This window comes from Lissotriton helveticus, chromosome 1_1 (assembly GCF_964261635.1).
Source record: "Lissotriton helveticus chromosome 1_1, aLisHel1.1, whole genome shotgun sequence".
NCBI lineage: Eukaryota > Metazoa > Chordata > Amphibia > Caudata > Salamandridae > Lissotriton > Lissotriton helveticus.
Genome location: NC_136057.1, coordinates 1,279,393,814 through 1,279,415,548, shown reverse-complemented (window position 1 = coordinate 1,279,415,548; position 21,735 = coordinate 1,279,393,814). Strand labels below are relative to the sequence as shown.

General features: G+C 43.1%; 1 protein-coding gene across 2 annotated transcripts in view; it reads right to left on the bottom strand.

The window, feature by feature from the left end:
- Positions 1-21,421, bottom strand: part of FAM3C (FAM3 metabolism regulating signaling molecule C) — a 429,441-nt gene extending 408,020 nt beyond the window's left edge. The window contains exons 1-2 of one of the 2 annotated variants that reach the window (XM_078680653.1): positions 21,313-21,421; positions 20,732-20,786 (exon numbers count right to left, since the gene is read on the bottom strand). In XM_078680653.1, coding sequence (XP_078536779.1) covers positions 20,732-20,786; positions 21,313-21,405 — 148 coding nt within the window. In that variant the 5' untranslated portion in view covers positions 21,406-21,421. Of the gene's footprint in view, positions 1-20,731; positions 20,787-20,942 lie in introns of both variants that reach the window. The other variant, XM_078680664.1, reaches the window with a different exon arrangement.
- Positions 21,422-21,735: the final 314 nt, after the last annotated feature.

Below are 21,735 nucleotides of genomic sequence, written 5' to 3'. Positions count from 1 at the left end.
TCCCACCCTTTTTAACTTATACGTTGCCCCACTTGCAGAGATAATAAGAAAATGTGGTTTTACCGCAATATCATACGCTGATGACACTCAAATTGTAGTGACCATCAACAAGGATATAGAGGAAACAGCGGAAGAATTCCAACATTGTATGATACAGGTCAGCCAATGGATGGAAAGGAATTGCCTGAAGCTCAATGGAGACAACAGTGAAGTGATGATATTAGGGGGTGACACAAACATCTGGTCCCCCAACTGGTGGCCCAAGGACATGGGCAGATGTCCTGGATCCTCAGAAAAAGTGAAGAATCTGGGTTTCACCCTTGATATGAATTATCATTTGAAGCTCAAGCCAATAAGCTGTCATCAACACTGTGGTACATTTTAAAAATGATAAAAAAAACTATTTCCATATCTACCACAGGACTCTCGCAAAACAGTAGTAACAGCATTAGCAAGATTGGACTATGGAAATGGTCTATATGCAGGAGCCAGAAGAAAGATCATAGATAAATTACAACACCTGCAAAATGCAGCAGCCAGACTGGTTCTAGACATACCTTGGTTTGAGCCAATAAGACACAGACTGAAAACTCTGCATTGGCTGCCAATTGAAAAGAGGGTAAAATTCAAATCACTCTGTCTAGCCTATAAGGCATTACAGGGAAAATGATCACAATTTCTGAGGTACCATTTGAAACAGTATGAACCCATGAGACCCCTGAGATCAGGCCAGATGAAACTAATTGCTGTTCCCAGATTCAAAAGAGCCAACTGGGGAGGGAGAAGTTTCCTGTTACATGCAGCACGTGCATGGAATCAACTGCCTTTTGTCATAAAAACCTGCCCCTCTTTGGAAACCTTCAGAAAGGAAGTAAAAACATGGCTATTTTCCGAATAAACATCAATCACTGATGCAGAGATGGGATGGATTTATCTTAGCGCCAAGACGCCTACGGGCAATCGCGCGCTTTACAAATTGACAAATCAAATCAAAATCAAATCAAGCACTCACATTTGTAAGCGGTGTAGCATACACCTTGGGCTGATGGCAGGGGTAATCTTCACGCCCAGTGATACTACAAAACAGAACACAGTAACGCCGCATTGTCACATGTACATCGATCAATGTCAGCAGGCTGTTTTCGCACATCAATCTAACGTGTCCCATGAGAGAGAAAAAAAAGAAGCATAGCTGATACTGCCAAAACCCCAGAACTATTCAGGGGTTTTCCCAATATGGGACACGACGTTGACGCATTTTTCGAATCGTGCATATACTTTCATTGTTCTCAGGTGGATTGAACTACAGCTGCAAAACGATCCGACTGCCGCTGCGCACTCTTTGGACAAGCGCATAAGCTTATTTTAAATAGATGTTAAATTCTTCCATCGAAATAGAGCAAAGGCGCTCAGATTAGCACTACACGCTTACTTTGAACCGGACGGCTCCCCGCATTCCACCTATCTGTTCACTTCCATCGCCCGAAACATACTAGGGCGGAGTGACGTTAGGCTACTTCAAACTTGGTAACGTCTACCACGTGACTCATGTGGGAGCTTCATTTTTAAAGAGCTCGTTACTCCGATGTCAGCAACAGCGTCTCCTAATAAAGACCCAAAGTGTGTGAAAAAGGGGGGGGGGGGGGGGGTTAGTATGTTCCGTAAATAAATGTTACTTTACCCTCTAATAGGAGGAAACTAGAAACAAAAGCATACGGATCCAATGCTAATCTATTGTTAATCTCCTAGAAATAGTTCTACTGCATTGTATTGAATCACCTATTCTACAATCAACAGCGATCATAGTTATTACCCATTTGTTTCCCTAGTCTAGATGTACCATAGCAGTCGTGAAGTGCCTACACTCATCGATAGTAATTATAGAGTGAGCATAACAGTGTCGTTCTGTAGATCAGACTCACTAAAGGCCACATGATATAATATTATTATGAAACAAATGGCCAAATGCAGCTGTAGTTCAATCCACCTGATAATTAAAGTATATGCACGATTCAAAATACGCGTCAACGTCGTGTCCCACATTGGGAAAACCCCTGAACAGTTCTGGGGTTTTGGCAGTATCAGCTATGCTTCCTTTTTTTTTTTCTCTCATGGGACACGTTAGATTGATGTGCGAAAACTGCCTGCTGACATTGATCGATGTACATGTGACAATGGGGTGTTACTGTGTTCTGTTTTGTAGTATCACTGGGCGTGAAGATTACCCATGCCATCAGCCCAAGGTGTATGCTACACCGCTTACAAATGTGAGTGCTCAGTCGTCCTTTATTTGTTTTTAAACTTTTTCTGATTTTCCTGGTTCTAACTGCCAATGGGTGACTTTGATTTTAATAATAATTCCCCCTACCATTCTATGTATTTTCGGTGGGTGTTTCTAAAAGGGAACAAGGGGATTATGTGCTCCCCAGATTATAACTGGGTTGAGTTTTTGAATGGATGTTCCTTTGAGTTAATTACTACAATTTGGGAACACCTCGAATTGAGGGGGCTAGACCTCTGAGTCTTGGCACTTGCACACGTGATAGACCCAGGGGACCGGGTTACGTCCTGTGAAATCCCACAGAAAGTATTTGTGGAGGTTAGATAGGCTTTACGAATTGTCAGTTTATGTTAATGTGGAGGTTTGGGATTGTTTTATATAATGATTTTGACACTTGGAGAATGTTTCAGGTGTTTTTACATTGTTGACAATATTTCAATATATACGAGTACTTAACGTGTGGTATTCACAGTATCTATGCTACAATAATAATCTTGTGTTGCAGATACGAGACCCTTAGCAGATCTAAGGAGAGTCCACACGGGAGTTCCATGAGTTTGACAAAGAAAAAATTACTGTTTCTTGTCCACCTCCATAGTATAGATATGCCTTAGGGTGCATGGTACTGTAATTGGGGGGGTCTTTTTGGGTCCTGAAGAATGCTGAGTGGTTAACACTCATGAAAGCTGAAACATGTCGACCTAGTTTGATTTTTTTTAGGACACTTTGGTTCAAATTGACTTATCCAGCAGGTGTCCGTGTTTTTCACTAAAGTTTTTAATGAAGGATGGCTATCCTTTTATTAAAATGGATGTAGGGAACTGCTGTGTCGTCTTTTAACTTCACTTTGTGGGGCACTATTTCATAGGCCCCTTTTTGAGAAAAAGAACCCAATGATGAAATTGATCACCTACTTGTCTGGTGTATGAGGATTCGTTTTCCAATTCTTGTTTCTCCACATTATGGTTTCCCTTTCTTCCGCCTTGTCTGTTTTTCTATCCCGTCAGTCGGGTGTGGCTTACAAGGGGATTTTTGTGTCGCTCTTTTGTTGTTTGATAGAGTTTATTTCAGGGGCTTGAGAGCGTCTTTATATAGCCCTTTCTCTCTTGCTGGTTTGATAATTCAGTCTGCAGACAGCCGACAATGGCACGAAGTGCAAATTAGCCCAACTCAAAAGTTCCATAGTGCTTGCACTGCCAAGTGAACGGTTCCCCTACATGGGCTCTCCAATAGGATATACGAAAGACGTGAAATTAGAGGGTCTCTAGTTTCATCCCTGCGCAGGCACACATGTCAGTGTCTTATCTTATGAAAGAAAGACTTCCAATCAAAGGATTTTTTTGAACATTGTTTTATATTTCATTTTATATTAAACTTGAGTTCCCAAATATGTTATATGGTAAATTCAAACTCATGATATGCAATTTTCGCTTCAGGCAATGTCTTTATAGACGTATCCAATGCATTTCTGGCATTGTTTTCATGCCCTTCGTCAGGGAATAGACAGTGCCTGTCATAGAAAAGTGTATCGGGTTCTGAAAATAGGTGTAACGTTGTTGTGGTACGGTTGTGCTTCTTCATGGAACACCGGCGTTCCATGAAGAAGCACAACCGTACCACAACAACGTTACACCTATTTTCAGAACCCGATACACTTTTCTATGACAGGCACTGTCTATTCCCTGACGAAGGGCATGAAAACAATGCCCGAAATGCATTGGATACATCTATAAAGACATTGCCTGAAGCGAAAATTGCATATCATGAGTTTGAATTTACCATATAGCATATTTGGGAACTCAAGTTTAATATAAAATGAAATATAAAACAATGTTCAAAAAAATCCTTTGATTGGAAGTCTTTCTTTCATAAGATAAGACACTGACATGTGTGCCTGCGCAGGGATGAAACTAGAGACCATCTAATTTCACGTCTTTCGTATATTCACGGACGCCGTTGGGCCCTCGGCGCCACCTGGCGGAGCACCTTAAAATTTCTTCAAACAAGTACTACACTTTGATGAAACTTTTCCTAAACTGATGTGCATCTATCCAATTCTCATTTTCACTCTCCAATAGGATAGTCAGTGAGAATTACATTTTCTAACAATTCCTAATGAAGTAGATGCTGTCATACAGACGACCAAAGACACATCGGTCACAAAACAATGCTTGAGTTTAGAACCAAAATGCAATGAACAGCTCGCCAATTTGCCCAAAAAGATATCAGTTATGATGACGTAATCAGACTATAAGAATACTAAATAAACACAAATAAATATACTTTACTCCTTTGTCATTTGGGAAAATCCAAGTCTGATTACGCCCCTGGCCCGAATGGGATAGCACAAGCGGTCTTTAAACATCCGACTTTAAGATGGGCAATCTTTTTGGCAGCGATGTTTAACTTTATTTTGGCAAAAGGAGTCAACCCTGGAATTTGAAAAGGTTTGATACTCCATCCCATCTTTAAGAGAGGTGATGCATCCTTACCAAGCAACTATCGTTCAATTGCGTTTTTTGACACAGATCTTAAGCACTTCTCTACTGCTACTCCATGACCTGGAAGCATGGGCATCAGACCATAGCAGACTTATATTCAACCAAACTGGATTTACAAAGAGCCAAGGCACATTAAACAAACCTTTTAGCAGTGGTACTGATCCTCAGTAGAGCCATGGTCACAGGCATTCCTCTTTATACGTGCTTTGTTGATTTCAAGGTAGCGTTTAACTGTGTCCGGTGCGGTATCTTATGTGCAAAACTACAACAGTGGGAAATCCCACCCAACATCTTGAGAGACATCAGGATGCTATATTCAGACAACTGTTTTAAGATAAAGAAGGGGGTGGTACCCACTTGTCAAGGGAAGTGAAAACATCAACCAGACTAAAAGAAAGTTGCGTTTTAGCACCGCTTTTCTTTAATCTATATATTACAGACCTCTCCGTTGAATTAGATGGCCAGATATCTCATGCCCCAGCCTTAGTGGCCTGCCACTGTCAAATATTCTGTGCGCAGACTATCTGCTTCTTCTTAGAAACATCAGAATAGGCCTGCAGAGATTACTGAAGTGCCTTGGATCATATGCAAAGGACAATGAGCTAGAAATAAATAGTAAAAAGACAAAAACGATCTCACTTAGTCGCCACATCTTAAATCAAAGCAAAAGGTACTTTGGTGGAGATACAATTGATGAACTACCTGCATTTGTGTATTTAGGAGTCAAGAGAGATTCAAGGGCTGCGTATGGACTCCAAAGAGAGGCTATTAAGGGAAAAGGCACTCAACAATGCCTTTACAACGCTAGCAGGATCCATTCGGGGGTACAATCTCAAAACATAGGTAGCAGTAACGAATGCTAAACTGTTAACTGCCCGCTCATATGGCTCAGAAATAATTATAGGCAAACAGGACAGCCTCATTAAAAAAAGTGTGATAAGATCTTATAAACAAGTCTTCTGGCTACCAAGATCGGCATCGCCCACCCAAGTCAGGCTAGAGAGCTCACTGACAAAGCAGTCACTTGCCAGTCCTGCGAAGTCTGTTAAATGCTGCCACAAACTGCAGTTAGATGCAGAGGGTACACTGGCTAATCTAGTCTGAAATCAACCTCCAAAGGGGGAATGGTGAACATAAAAGAATACCTCGAGAAAAAGCATTGAAATGCTTGAGCGTGGCGACCTATGGAAACTTAATATATCTGGCTAAGCTTTCAGAAAAGCAGTAAATTCGTCCATTAAAATGCAAAGTTGGATGGACAATAAAGACAATGTGTCCATGCAGTTGCATGGGTTGTTGGTCTGAAATTGTACGATGCCTAAAGAGAGTCTCCCCTCCTGGAGGCCACTTACCCCCTGAAGAATAAACAGAGATTGTTTTTTTTTTTTTGTTTTTTTTTTGAAAACCTTTATTGAGACAAAAACAGGAGATACATGCGCAAGCCCACAACCACCACGGCCGGCCGCAAAGATAGGAAAGCAGGATAACAGTATAACCACATACAATCAGCATATAGCGAAGTCCGACAGAAGTGACTACGGGATGCGCAACACAAAAGAAGAGGTTTTCGTTTTAAAGTAGATGAAGCGAGGGGGCTGCAACAGGACTAAATACACACCTTACCAAAAGGGGATACAAAAGAGACGCAACAAGAGGGGCTTACCCCATGTACAGTCGAAAGTAGGCCGTAAAGACAGCAAACATATGTACACAGCAACAGCAACAATAATATCTAATATTAAACAACGTTACATACTAACAACAGTTCAACTCACATTCCCAGGAAGCCCACCCCCAAGAGCGAAAACAATGAGTCATCGAAATACAGGAAGATAAAAAGGTACGAAACCCAGAAGCAGCCAACCCTACGAAGAGGAAAGAACCCTCCCAAAGACGGAAAAGAGCTATAGTGACCATATAACAAAACAAACTAAAAAAACAAACCCCCCCACACCCACCACCCAGCACTCCTGTAATGACTATGGCCAACCCACTAACAGCGTGCCTGTCGCCCCGGAACTGCCCCACAGAAGGGAATTATAAAGATATAAAGAGAGGAGGAGGAGAAAGACAAACCCGCACCCAGCAGGTAATAGTCGGGCCACCCATCCCCAGACCCCGCCACCGACACAAAATAAACATAGATTATCCCCGGCTCACCACTAGCCACCCAAGGAGTATACGCTACCACAGTCATAGACAGGGGGAATCAGCCCTGTCCCCTGCGATCAGGAATATCGACGTAGTCCAGCAGCACAGTAGCCGTCCCGAACAAGACAAAACAGTCATATGACCCCAGCATAGTACAGCGCCTTCCATCAAAGTCCGTCCAATCCAACGACCTGTGTGCGACAGCGACATAAAGGTGATCATCGCACCGTAGCAGTCCACCCGGCCAGAGCAGGAGCAGCAGTTGCAAAGCCACAATAATCCACAAAGGAGTGTTCGAACATGGCGTCTGAGGGCGAGATTCCAAATCGCGAACCAACACGCATACATCAGACCGCCGCACCTTCGTCAAAAACAGCGTTGCGGGAACATCAGGAGCACAGTCCTCCAGCACCCCCGGGCATTCCCGGGCGGGCCGTCCACTAAACTCGGACATAGGACATGGTTCATCGTTCCGCAGTCGTGAAGGTGCTCGGTCAAACAAGGGCACAGCAGAAAGAACCGCATCCAGACGGAGCCCTAGGTCATAGGCGTCGCCACAGAGAGCAGAGTGAAGAAGACCCAGGGCTCCCAGAATATCTGCAATCCGCACCGGAGCCCTAGGAGGGGAGGATGTGGCAGATCCCTGCACATTTGGCCCAGAACGCCGTTGCAGCCCACAATACTGGTCCTCCACAGTACCGTCAGATAGCTGAGTACCATGCCGGTGAACGTGGGAGCACCCCCTGGCCGGGGGCACCAAGGGAGCGCAGACCCCGCTGCACAATGCAGGGGTAAACGTAACGACTGTCGCTGCCATGTTACTGGTCGTAACCAGGATCGTGAAAAGAAGGTCCAGTTGCTCGGACTTTAAAATGGCGCCCACCCCATCACGGAGCGAGCTAGGAAGAGAACAAAGGCACAGACAGGTCCGGACGGTGAAACAATGATGCGCTCACAGCCGGTATGCCGGCCACTTAAAGATGCGGAGGGCGGGCAGGACATAATCAACCAAGTCAGCCACTGCGAGCCGCCGGCCGGCCCGACCACGTCCACTGCGGCCGCTATGTTCCGGGGTGAAGGCAGCCAGAGTCGGAGAACAAAGACCCCTCAGCGCCGGGCAGCGTCCGGGAGCAGGCGAGAGCGTCCCAGCTCTTCAACGGCAGGGAGCGCAGAACATGACACACCAACGGAGTCGGGGTGTCCTCCCGGACCCGAAAATCGAACTCGGGAGCAGGATGGATGCCAGGAGAGGTCCCGGGACGGGAGGAAAACGGAAGGGTCGGCAGAGCCGAAGGATTAGGCGGCCATCATGTTCAGAAGCTAGGCTCCTCCCTCTAAACAGAGATTGTTGACATGAAGATTTGGTGGTATTCGAACCTTAGTCTTTTTCCCAAAGTGGAAAGAAGATGGCCTAAGAGGAGGCCAGAAATGCCGCCTATGTCATCAGGCTGGCTAAACATTGCAGCAAGTCATCTGTATCTGACCTGCTTTGGCCCTACAACGAAGAAGTATGCTAAAAAAACATAATTCAATGCACTAGGGATCAGGTCCTTGGGAACAGCTCCAATTCAGTCATTAGATCCAAGGAACACAATGCCCATCATTCGATTTGTACAGTTCTTAGACATTTTTAAATCACTTGCCAAAGAAGATACATGTACTCAGGTGGGGGTCAAGACGGATGGTGAAGGCCCGTGATAACTTTTGAAATACACTTACACTATGGCAGGTTACTAGGGACTATGTAACTTTGTTGTTTGCCTATTCCGTCAGTTTGGGAATCAGCTAAACACTCCCCCAACTGTTCTTATGATCAAATATCAGCATTTTTGCACCTTGTGCGTAAATTTGCGCACTGTATAGGCCTCCACCAGCTTTTCATATAAAATATTAGCATTTCTTGCACTTTCTGCGTAATTATGCACATAGTATAGACCACTGCCATTAATGTATTACTTAAAGCCAGTAACTTCTGCACCATAGAAACAGAGACCCTCTTTAGGAAAATGGTAAAAACCTGGATCTTTAGGGCAGACTGAGGGCCCGAGTGCCGGACCTTCTGAGCTGTCCAGCATTGCACTACTGACCTCTTAGCATCGGGACACCTCTGATTGAGGTAGCTGTATTATTATTATTATGGGATGCAAGACAGAATTAGGGCTATTCGGCCTGCCTTCTGGCCACTGACCAAAATGAAAAGAAGATCCGCACAGTTGCACACGTTCTCAAACATGTTAGCAACATTAGAACCAGGTAAATCGCTCTGTACGTGTAATTTTGCACATTGTATAGGCCTCTGCCATTTCTGTATTAGTGCAGGCCTTTATGGGATTCCAGATATAACTAGGGCTACTAGGCTTGCCTTCTTACCACAGACCACATAAGAAAGAAGAGAAGATCTGTACAGCTGCACTTTGCGCACTCTCTCGCACATGCAGGCAACATAAGAAGTAGCCAAATTGCATTTGTGTATATTGACTGCAAATGATTGATTATTCTTCGCCCAATTTTTATCTTATTTATTGCGCTTTGAATTGTAATTTTTAACTAAGTTTTTTTTTTTATTGACTGATAAACGAATATTAACTACTACTACATCTAGGTTGTAGGGTGCCACCTTATACTTCCTCCACATGCTAAAAAATATATATTGTGTAACATTAGTCCTGAACTATGCAGCTCGAAATTAAATACACATTCCTAAAAACCATGGATGCAAAAAAAAGCCTTAAGGGCGTGTATTTATCAATCATAACTCCATCCTATTTCCGTCAAAATAATTTTGAAGCATTGCCTGATAGTAGGCATACCGTTACCAAGTATTAACCAGGATGTGGGCTAGGTGAATAAATTTGTGTAGCCAATAGGTCTCGCCTATACAAGAGCTATTGGCTCTGCCAATGTGCTTTAGCCATGTTTTACATCAGAATGGCTGCTGTTCCGCAAGGCTACAAGTTAGTGGTATAGCGTAGAATGCAGTGGCGTAGAGTGTAGTGCCATGGAATTCAGATGTATACAATGGCATGTCGTAGAATGCAGTGGCGTAGACTGGACTAGTGCATAATACAGTAGTGCAGAGTAGAGTGGCATAGAACAGCAGAGTGCAGTGGCATATAGTGGTGTGATGCGGAGTGCAGTGGCATAGAATGCAGTAGTGCAGAGTAGAGTGACGCAGAGTAGAGTGACTTAGAGTTCAGTGGAAGAGAGTGCAGAGCTGCAGAGTAGTGTCATAGAGTGCAGTGGTGTAGAGTTCATTAGCGCAGAGTGACGTAAAGAACAGTGGTGCAGAGCAGACTGCAGTGGCCTAGAGTGCAGGGACACAGAGTTGAGTGGCGTAGAGTGCAGTGTCGTAGAGTAAATTGTTTTCGAGTAGAGAGAAGTTGCATCTAGTGGAGTGGCGCAGGATAGAGTGCAGTGGCGTAGAGTATAATGGGGTAAAGTGTTTTGGAGTGCAGTGGTGAGGAGTAGAGTGGCGTACAGTGCACTAGCGTAGAGTGCAGGGCTGTCTGGTAGGCTTCGATCTAAAAAAGAAGGGAAGTAGAGTTGAGTGTTACAGAGTAAAGTGCAGTGGCGTAGAGTGCAGTGTTGCAGCGTGGAGTGGCAGAGTGGAGCTGTGCAGAGTAGATTGGAATTACCTAGACTGCAGTGGTGTACAGTACAGAGGCAAAGAGTGCAGTGGAGTTGAGTAGAGTGCAGAGGCGTGGAGCGGTGTAAAGTGGAGTGGTGCAGAGTAGAGTGTAGTGCCATGGAGTGCTGCAGAGCAAATTGGAGTGGCGCAGAGTGGAGTGTGCATGGTGTGATAGCACACTGCCATTACAGACAGCACATTTTCAATTAAAATAATCATAACATTTGCACAGACATAGTTTTACTGTGTGGAACGATAATGTGTGGAAATGGCATCACCTACTGTATCCATTTGTTTTGATCATATTACAGTATCTGGTTCCAACCCAGTTCAGAATTAACAAATATTTGTGTGTTCATAATAGAGCTACATTCAGACATACTTGCACAGTTCATGTAAATGTTGTCTGCTAGAAAATAAAAGCGCTGCTACTCCCAGTATCCAGGAAGATTGTCACATAAATCCTCAATCTGAAGTCCAAGAAAGAAAAGTAAACACCAAGCTTCCATGGAAGACAGAGACTGACATCTGACCTCTGTCTTTGAATGCATAGCAAATGTAAAAATATAAGAAGAAGGTTTAAAAACCCATTTACAGAAAGGAGCACTTGTGGAACAATACAAGGGAAGTTGCTGTGAAACGGATTTGCTCCTTGGGAGGGAGGAACACACCTTGGACAGCCTAAATCAAATAAAGGCAGCAAACAGAAAGCCAGAAAATGTGAGTTACAAAGCAAAGGGTAAGCAACGGGCAAAATATATTCCCCGGGCAGCTTTCTAAATGTCCCCAAGATGCCGTTAGCAAACCAGACAGCTGCGCTGTCTGGTAGGCTTCGACCTAATGACCTCCCTCATTACGGAGGAACTTTGTAAGATGGTAACAAAGCATTACCTCGGGTGGGAAATACCACCTGGCAATTTATCCAGTGGTTTAAAGTAATCTTCTAACTGGCACTCTGCTTTCCCCTCCTTACGCTGTGTGGCATTTGCGACCATGTTTGCCAGGAATAGGAAGGAGTCTCCAATGACCGAGCCTGGAATTTGGAGTTGTATTTTAGTTAATGACAAAGGTCTGGACACCTCAACCTTAGCAAATTGCTGAGCGATCCTCGGTGAGATTTTCAGGCATTCTATAAGGAGTCATACCATAACTGGTCTTCCAGCTATTGTTGAGTGTCCGAAATTATATTATAAACTTTGTATGTGTGGTTCTGGGGTGACAGGCGAATGTGATCTAACCCAAAAAAGTAGGTTGACTGAATTATCGATTTTAGATTCTTGCTTCTTCTACGCTATCTGGTTTCGACGCAGAACAAGTCACTCAGAGGCAAAAACAATATCTGTCCCCTGGAAAGCCTTAACCCACTTGCTCACTACTACCTTCCTTTGCCTACTTGCAAGAATTACAGCACTAACATTCATAACTCATTTTCCTCTCCACCACTAGTTACAGTCCTGTGCAGTCTGTTTATTTATCTGTTAAATGTTGTTGACTATTTGCACAAATTACCATTACACTAGATATTCCATGAGTTCTCAGTTATCTTCTGGACTCCCATCCTCATCTTGTGACACACAAAATATTACTAAGCTTAGTAGCACCCATCTGGTTCCAGCAAAATATGTTTTTGCTTCTCTGGCTCAACTATGTCTCTCTTGACACGCCACCTTGGTCAGCCACAGCAGCGCCAGCGTAAGTGGAGAATCTCCCCTTCTCTTCCAGGTATGAATGAGTCACAGAGAAATTCAGCTCTCTACTGATCTTGTTGCAAAAGACGTTATCTGGAAAAATGCTGGTGTCAGTTACCCTCAAACAATCCAGGCCAGTCCACAGGAAAAAGAATTTCAACTGTTGAAAAAAAAGAATCCCCACTAACTTGCAGCCATGGTCACATAAGTTCTGTACCCACTGCCACAGAACAGACGGTTATTAGCCATATCTTGTTACTGATTCCAGGTGGTGCAGTACCTAGTGCTGCAGAAAGACTTAGCCGTTATTTCATTGCAATTCATCCATGCATGTGAGGAGACCTCAGGGGTTGAAAGTTCGGAGTTCTAAGAAGCCCAGCGTCTCATCCCGCCAGCACATCTTCCTCTATGGGAAGCTTTTTTTAAATAAAAGATCCTATGCCCCCACGGTGGCTAGGGCATGAGGGGCAATCCCTGACAAGTGGATGACATTCGATGCAGCAGAGAAGAAGCATAATAGTACCTTGGAGAATGTGAAACTATCATATTAAGTTTTGTACAGTGACAACTTGCCACAGCTGTGGTCACTTTGGGGCAGCTCCACATCAAGAAGGCAACATGGTGTAACCATTTTCACTGGAGAAAGAGGCCTATCTTCATCATGTTCAAGCATTTAATGTTGGAGATGCTTCCGAGCTTAGACTGAAGAGCAGCCAGGATAATGCAGTGTGAACTCAAAGGCTGACCTTGGACACAAACTCTGATACAGGGGTGGGTGGCCAAATATATCAAAGTGGTTCTAGAGGTAATCAGTGCTGAAGTATACAGTTACAATGAGTGTCCTCCAGCACAATAGGCGTGCTGGACAATGCCCATTTCCTTGAAAAAAGTGTTTGGTCAACAGGAGCCAGTCCGGGAAGGTCAAGTCTGGCTCAAAGTTTCTCCTGTGAGCCTCAAAAAAGGGAATACAATCCAAATCTGAAATTGACAAATAACTTAGAGTATTCAAATGAATGCCTACATAGATACATATCACAGGCCAAAAGTAATGGCCATTATTGAACCGACGAAAGATGTTGTGTAGTGGAGAAAGGTAAGGTTATTTTAGGAGTTGGAGATAGAAAAAAAATGGAATGACACAGTGACCTATTAGAAGGTTCAGCGCACCAAAAAAGACAATGGAGAAGCACAGGGCCAATAACAACGGGTATTGTCCTCGTGCTCAAACAATCAAGCGTTTGTCTTTCTTTTTCTACCTTTTTAATTTATAACATTCATTGAATGGAATTTTCCAATAGCCTTGTAGCTCTTCTGCCTCGGTCTATACCAGTCATCAAAAGCCATCTCCTCATTATAAGAATAACTGAGTCAGGGCTTCTTACAGCAGAATAGCCATTGGCCTTGAGCTAGAAGATGTGATATTCTAGCCCATTTAGGAGGATGAAAGTACCAATACAGTCACCACACCGGTTGCAGTTACTTGATATACACAATATTTGCTCACTGATACCATTCAATACAGAAACAAAAACACTCACTGACTTACGAGCATTCTTTAGATTTTATTTCCCCCTCTATTACTCCAGCTGACCTGCCTGACCATTCCTAAATGCTTGTAGAAAAGGTTATAAACTTTTCTACCACAGCTCTATCCAATCTTCTAAATTTACACCTCTATCTCTGACTAAGAACACCAGACTCCCAAGAATATGGCCTTAGGCAGATGACGGCTGTTAGTATTCAAATCCATAACCAGCCTGTCGCCAACTTATCAAGCTGCACACAAACTTAGACCTTTACCTCTAGGCATGCGTATCCAACTGACTCACTGCCATTTGAAACTGGATGGCATTACAAGATCTCATTCCGAACTCCTCTGAAACATACGTTTTTATGTTTCTTCCTCTACTACACACACACACACACCTTTCTCTTCCTAAGCTCGTTCTGCCTCTGCCTACAGACAACATGCACTATCACCAAGAATATAGCCTTATATAAATTATTAGCAATCACATCCAAAATGTAGGTTTTGTGCATTCCCTCTTGCACTGCGCACACTCAGCTAGACGGGTTCTCTTCAGACCATCTATGAAGATAGAAGCTTTCAATCCCAATAATGCCACAACAGTACTGTTTCAGACGGAACCACTTACTAAGGTGGCCGTCCGACGCTTAAAGTGCTTATAAATTGGATTGATTTAAATAAGGCCTTGTGATATTCCATATATAGATTTTAATATTAAATATATCTTTGGATGGTACATAAACGTGGTAATTTGGCTCTATATCACTGATGGGAAACCAGTGTTGAAATTAATTTCAGTAGGATCGCAAATAGGCCAGATTAGTTTATTGAATTATGAACTCTCCGATTGCTGAACCATGGCAATAATGACTCTTTATGAAAAGTATCTGTCCCCTATACTCGATTAGTTATCGATTTATCTCCAAAGTCAGCTGACTCCATTTAAGAAGACTTTAACAGTATAATCAAGACTTAATATTTGGATTCTGAATTTATTGCTATTATAAAAAGCCCTGAATAAGTTCCGTTAATTGTTCATACAGGAACAAAACGCGTTGGCTGTCGTATCTATATCATCTATGAAATAAAAGTCAAAAGAAACACTTTGGACTATTTATCTTATGTTCAGTGCACCTCCATTTTTCCCAAAAAAATGTGTTTAATCTGTTTACAGAGGCACCGTTAGGTGACGGGTGCTGGAGTTTTTGCGCACTAACGGCCTGATAAGGCGGCATTTATATAGTGAGGTGCTACCATTTATGTCCATCAGCTTGTAGCTTCTTTTTTGTTATCAGTACTGTTTCAATTACTTAAGATATGCAATATCAGCTAACTCATAATATTGAATACAGAAAAAAAACACTCCCTAGCTTTCGGTAGACTTTAGTACTGCAATATTAATTTGGTAGGCCTCCAAGACTATTTCAATACACTTCCAGAAATGAAAAATAAGCAAAAGGTGTAAGGTAATACATTCAGTTTGGACACAGATTACAACCAGCCATGCTAGTTGCCTGATTTTGTATAATCTGTTTCACTGAATTGCATAAATGTGTGCAAATACCTTTAGTGGGATATTTATTGAGGCCAAAGAAAGCAATTAACAGGGGAAAGGAGAAACACAGTGGGCAAGAGAAGCCGGTCATAGGGAGCTAAATGTTGTAAAAAGGATGTATATAAACAATAACAGAGAGGTCAGATCAATCTCAAAAAAGCCACAGAGACGGAGTGAGATAAGAATCACACACCCACTTTGGGTGGGAAGGAAAGCCCTCACACACCGACCTAGTCAGTGTCATGCTTCATCATCGGGCCCCACCAAAGAGGCCGAGTGCCTCTTCGGTGTGCTGCGACGCCAGAAAGACTGCGGAGCTGGTTGTGTGAGAAGGGCGTGCTGTGGGGTAAAATTAAAAGTGCCTAAAAAGGGTATCAATAACAAAATTTAATGAGTGATCCCTAAGGCACAGGTGAAGAGTATTATGTGTCTGAATTTAGCTGCCAAGGTTTTAGGATTGGTTAAATCGCCTCAATACCGGACCCCGACGATGATCGTCGGGGTCCGGTATTGAGGCGATACCCAGGTTCATAGCGGGCTGAGAGCGTTGAGGGCGATGTGCCAGGCACGCTCCAACCCCCCTCCCGAGACCCATGGTGCAAGTAGCGCCCTGTTTTAAAGTGCTGAGATACTCCACAATTTGGAGCATTTTTTGGAATGAGCGACCCGCTCTTCTATTTTTAGCACTTTTTCACCTTTTTTATATTTTCACTTTCACGTCCCCAGGTTAGGGTGGACGATTAGAGAGTCCATACCGCCGGGGTTTAGTCCTGATGAATGCCTTGGTAAATTGAAACCACCCATATGGCAGAAACATGCTGACTGACTTAAGTATTTCTGAATTTAATCAATCCTAAAACCTTGGCAGCTAAATTCAGACACATAATACTCTTCACCTGTGCCTTAGGGATCACTCATTAAATTTTTTTATTGATACCCTTTTTAGGCACTTTTAATTTTACCTCACAGCACGCCCTTCTCACACAACCAGCTCCGCAGTCTTTCTGGCGTCGCAGCACACCGAAGAGGCACTCTGCCTCTTTGGTGGGGCCCGATGATGAAGCATGACACTGACTAGGTCGGTGTGTGAGGGCTTTCCTTCCCACCCAAAGTAGGTGTGTGATTCTTATCTCACTCCGTCTCTGTGGCTTTTTTGAGATTGATCTGACCTCTCTGTTGTTGTTTATATGTATCTAACCGGGGACTGAGAGAGTGTCCTTGAATCTCCCTACCTCTCCCATTGTTGTTTTGTAAAAAGGATGTAGTCAGAGCTGAAAGAGAAGCACAGAGACGTCTACATCACAAACTCATCAGGTTTCCCTTGTTCTACCCACAAGGGATGTTGTATTCCCAATAATTTTCAAAAGACATTAGAGGAAATGTATTACGGATATTTGCCACCACTCTATGGCATTCAAGGACAGCCAGTTTCAGGTGCAATTTTAATTATCACTTCTGGTACCATCTTGTTAAACCGTCTAGCTGCGGCAGAGATCACCGGAAATGTGCTGAACTGGCTTAAAAGCTTCCTAGCAAATAGACGACAAGTGGTCATTTTCGGCCAATATAGGTCGGAAGAAAAACTACTAGGATCAGGAGTGCCCCAGGGCTCCGGTTTGAGCCCAACGCTCTTTAATGTATACATGGCCCCCTTAATTGCCCTTATATCATCTTACGGCGTAGATACTATATCATACGCAGATGATACACAGCTTATTCTGGTCATGGAGGATAACACCGGTGAAGCTGAAACGAAACTCAAGAACAGTCTCACAGCCACGTTTAAATGGATGGATTTGAACCACCTTAAGTGTAACTCAGGTAAAACTGAGATTTTACCTTTTGGTAAAGGAAATCAATTTAATCCCGAATCCTGGTGGCCAGAGGATGCCATTGCCCCCCCAACACTGCCCTCTCAGTTCGAAACCTAGGGATTAAATTTGACCCCACCCTTAGTTTCAAACAGCAAGCAGTGGCTGTAGCAGGGACCTGCTTTGGCATTATAAAAGGGCTCAGAAGATTCTTTGATCCGATTCCCCTCCCTGCAAGGAAAATGGTTGCAGTGGGCCTTATAACATCCCGCATCAACTACTGCAACAGCCTATATGCAGGGACCAACAGAGAAATCTGCCAAACTACAAATGGTGCAGCACGCCGCAGCAAGACTGGTGTTAGGATGGAAAAAGAGAACATCAGCCACAGCAGCATTGAACATCCTGCACTGGCTGCCTATTCACAAACCGGTGCTCTTTAAGATTCTCCTGATCACCTACAGAGCCTTTAATGGGAAAGGACCTAGCTACATACAGAGTATGTTCAAACGCTACACCCCCTCACGCTGTCTTAGATCTCAAACTGCCAACCTCCTCACCATTCCCAAGTTTAGACTCAAAATGAGAGGAGGGAAAGCCCTGGCAGTTTTGGGCTCTAAAGCTTGGAACATGCTCCCACCACACCTCCGCTTAACCCCAACTGAATCCATCTTTAGAAAGACCCTCAAAACCTGGATCTATACTCTATCCGAAACACAAAGTATATCCCTAATCTAAACGGTACCAATCCACCAGACCCCCGGTTTCAAGCTTCAGGTTCTCTTTCTAAAAGCGCAAAGATGCTCCCTGGAGTGTAGCCTGCGCTATATAAGACATTACATTACATTATATGGAGAAATTTCAGGAAGTCCTAGGGTGTACTTATCAACCACCCTGCGGCAGAGGCAGTGCCACTTTAAGACCAATAGTACAACTGGTCACTTTCTATGTTTTTTTTGTGTCTCGTTTCTTTTGCCTTTGAGTTGCAGCAGGGAGAAGGAGAGACAATAAAGCAGGTGGGCAATGCGTTCCTGTAGGCACTTGAGAAGATAAATGTCCCGGCTCCAACTACTTTTACTTGGGAGGCAAATGGAGAATCAGTAGCAACTAAATAATACTAATAGTGAGATAGGGAGGCTGGTGCCTCAGATCAGGACACAAACTTCCCCGCTGTGATTATACCAAGTTTATTAAACAAAGGGAGTTTGCATTTTTCGATGCAATCAGCATCCACTCAAGATAGTTTCAAATCTATAATGGATAAAAAGTCACATAGTGTTCCTAGGGCAGTATGCTAAACACCAGGTAGGACAGGCCTTGGTAAAGCCAATGGGTTGGCCTTGACAAGCTGGTGTAATGTTTATTTTTTTGTATTGCAAGCATAGGATACAAAAATAAATAGAAAACATGCCACCACTAAACGTGGGGGTCAACGCATGCAATGCAAATCTGAAATAAGTTAAAAAAAAAAAGAAAGAAATACTTCATATCAACTGAAAATAAAGAGCAAGTGCATTTAGAACAGGTGTAAAAATAATTGCTCGTTTTAATGCACATGACAGGAAAATACAATTGTTACTGGTGCAAGGAATAGGTACTATCGGATTTAATTTACTGTAACCTGAAGACAGAAGCATCTGCCTTCCTGAACAAGTCAGTGTACTGAGTCTGGTGATACGTCTAATTGGCATTTCCACTCCAACTGGAGACTTTATCAGCTGATAATTACTCCAATGGGAATGTAATAGGGATCACAATAATAAGATATTAGTCAAGAACGTTACACTAGACACATCCCAAACACTGGTAAAGGAAAGTGATCTCCGTAAAAGAGTTCTCTGCACACATGAATTGAGACTCCCTGAAATCATAAGTTGTGGCAGGGAGTCACAAGTGAACAATCAAGGATAAGTAGTCGCACAGACATTCTTAGCACTAAAGAATGCTCATTGAGCTATATAAAGGCCCTAAAACGAATATGGCTATGTTGACATTCCTAGATTTATCACTGCTTCCGGCAAGACCTGCTTCTAGAAGACCCCTGCCACCCATTGATGTCCACATAGCACACCGCCAGATACACTGGTCTGAAGAACATGGTTCAGCACGGGAGAATTAAGGTGTCCAATTGCTAAACAATGAAAAGTATTAATAATAGTTCTCTAGGAACAATATGCATCAATAACCCCACTATGCTGGCTCAAAGGAAAACGGGCACCAGAAAAATCATACATAATTTCTCGTACAAGGCCCACAAAAAAGGAAAGCTCACTGCAGTGAGGCCTCCCGAGTTATACCACCACACCCATGCTATGACAATGATGTTGCCAATACAATTATACGGTTCTCCATGGACTACACTACACCACACCAGCAATGTTTATTATGACGATTATCTGTTTATTTCATTGTTGCAGTTGGGCTATAATGTTTATCTGGTCTAATACGCTGTACAACATAATCGCAACAGTTCCAAACATTAGGACTAGGTTAATACAAACTTTACTGCAAACTTAAGACACAGTTTAAACACAAACGGGTGGCAAAAGAAAAGAAAGAAATAATGGAAAGCAAAAGTGAAAAAAAAACACAAGCAAGTGTTGGCCTATATGCTTTTGCATTTAAGTGCATTTCTTTTTAGGCTGATGTGTACAGGGCCAGCCAAAACGGAGTGCCACTACCCCATGCTATATGCTTTGATTGGAGGAAGCAAAAACTGAATGTCAGTTGAAAAACTGGGAGTATTAGAGCAGGCACAAGGGCTTTACATATATTATGTATTGTTTTTATATATATATATATATTACATGAGGCCTGCTAGACGCTAAAGTTGTGGTTGAGCGAGACCTAAAACAAACCAATTAGAAACAATAGGGTTTTCTGCCTTCCGATACCAGCCAAGCTGTTTCAAAGCAACAGGAGTGTAAACACAAACTCGGATGTGGTCGGTAAAACCAGACAAATACACATTGACGTATACTGGATTCCAAGCCAACTCAATCGTTATTTTTTCGTGTACAATACACACCAAAAATAAATCGGTCTTACTCAAGATGTAGAATAATATTAGGGGCATGTTTACTATTTTTTTTCTGAGCAAACAATTTTGCAGCAATGGCGTTATTTATATTCCTGAGTGAAAAATACTCATAATGATGGGAGACAAAGTACGGTGGTTAAAGAAACTATGTGGTATAAGAACCAGTGCCAAGCTGAACAGAGATAAATTCCCAGACGCCCAATACAAGTTGATCGCTATGAATTCTACACTGTTGCCCTTCTTAAAAGTGTCAAATTAAATTCCGATATATGGTCAAATAAAAGTTTTCCCGGGAATTGGATTTAAGAGTTATGTGATAATGGTATTTTCCACGTCTGGTAAATACCGTTCCATATTCAGTCTAACTTTTGAGCGCCTAAACCTCCAAATACAATTTAAGGTGGTTCTAGGACTAGTTTGTGTCTCACCATACACGGTCTCAAAACAAAATAAGAAGCTACATAAAACGTATATAAGTTAAAGGCATTGCAAAATAAATTCTTGAGAGCGCAATTACGTATAAAGGTATTAAGATACTTCGAGCTTACCCGCTACAGGTATTCTCATTCTTGAAGCTCTAACACGTTCGCGTTCAGGAACCACCTAGGTACAATATGTACAACAATTAATAGTGTAGTTTATAAAGTATGCGTAGTTTATAAAATATGCTTAGTTTATGTATAGTGAAGGCAAACATGCATATGCAGATACATTCGTTCTGGTTAGGTAAAAGTTTAGAAGCAACATTTTTATGCATACCAGAGAGGATGGAAGTCAAATGAGAAACTAGGTCGCGGTCAGATCGGCTCCTGAGGTACAAGTGTCTTCTTCAAAATTAAAAGGAGAGGGACTAACGAGGAAGCAAGCATTTGCTACGGGGTGTGACTGCGGGAGAAGGCAGCATGTAGCTTACGCAGAAAAGGAAATCACGGATAGTTCATGGCGCAGAGAAGGCAGTCACTTTGGGGGCCACTGACAGACGCCTGGCGTTTCCCCAAGGTGCTCGTGGTGGGAACGAGGGGTCGAGAGCAAGAGAAAGACCCGAGCGCTAAAGGAGCGAGAGAGCTCGGGTGATGCTAGGCACTACTTGGGAAAAGGGCTGTTGGAAATGGAAACGTCAGACACTCACCACCAACCCGGAACCAGAGATTACAGGTAAACTGCGCGCGCTGCCACGCACACTGCGCATGTGCGGCAAAGTTCTTTCACGCTCAGTGCGCATGTGTTAGAACAAGAGCGTCGGTTTGTTTTACGAAAGGATGGCTACAGGACATTAAGAGCGCGAGCTCGCGCGTGCGCCTAATAGTATCACTTACATTTTGAAGAAAAGGGACAGGAAGCCGTATAAAGAAATAGTGCACTTGGTGTAGCCAATATAATAAAGATTACGGGTAAGTAATCAGTAGAGCTGGGCAAGCCGAAAATTGATTTCCGGAGGGCTAACCATACTTTGAAAGCTCCCACAAGACACTTAAACCACACTTTTTAAATAATATCCTAGTTCAATTTGTCTCCAAAGACAGCCCCAGGCTTCCTTTCCAATCAGCAATTC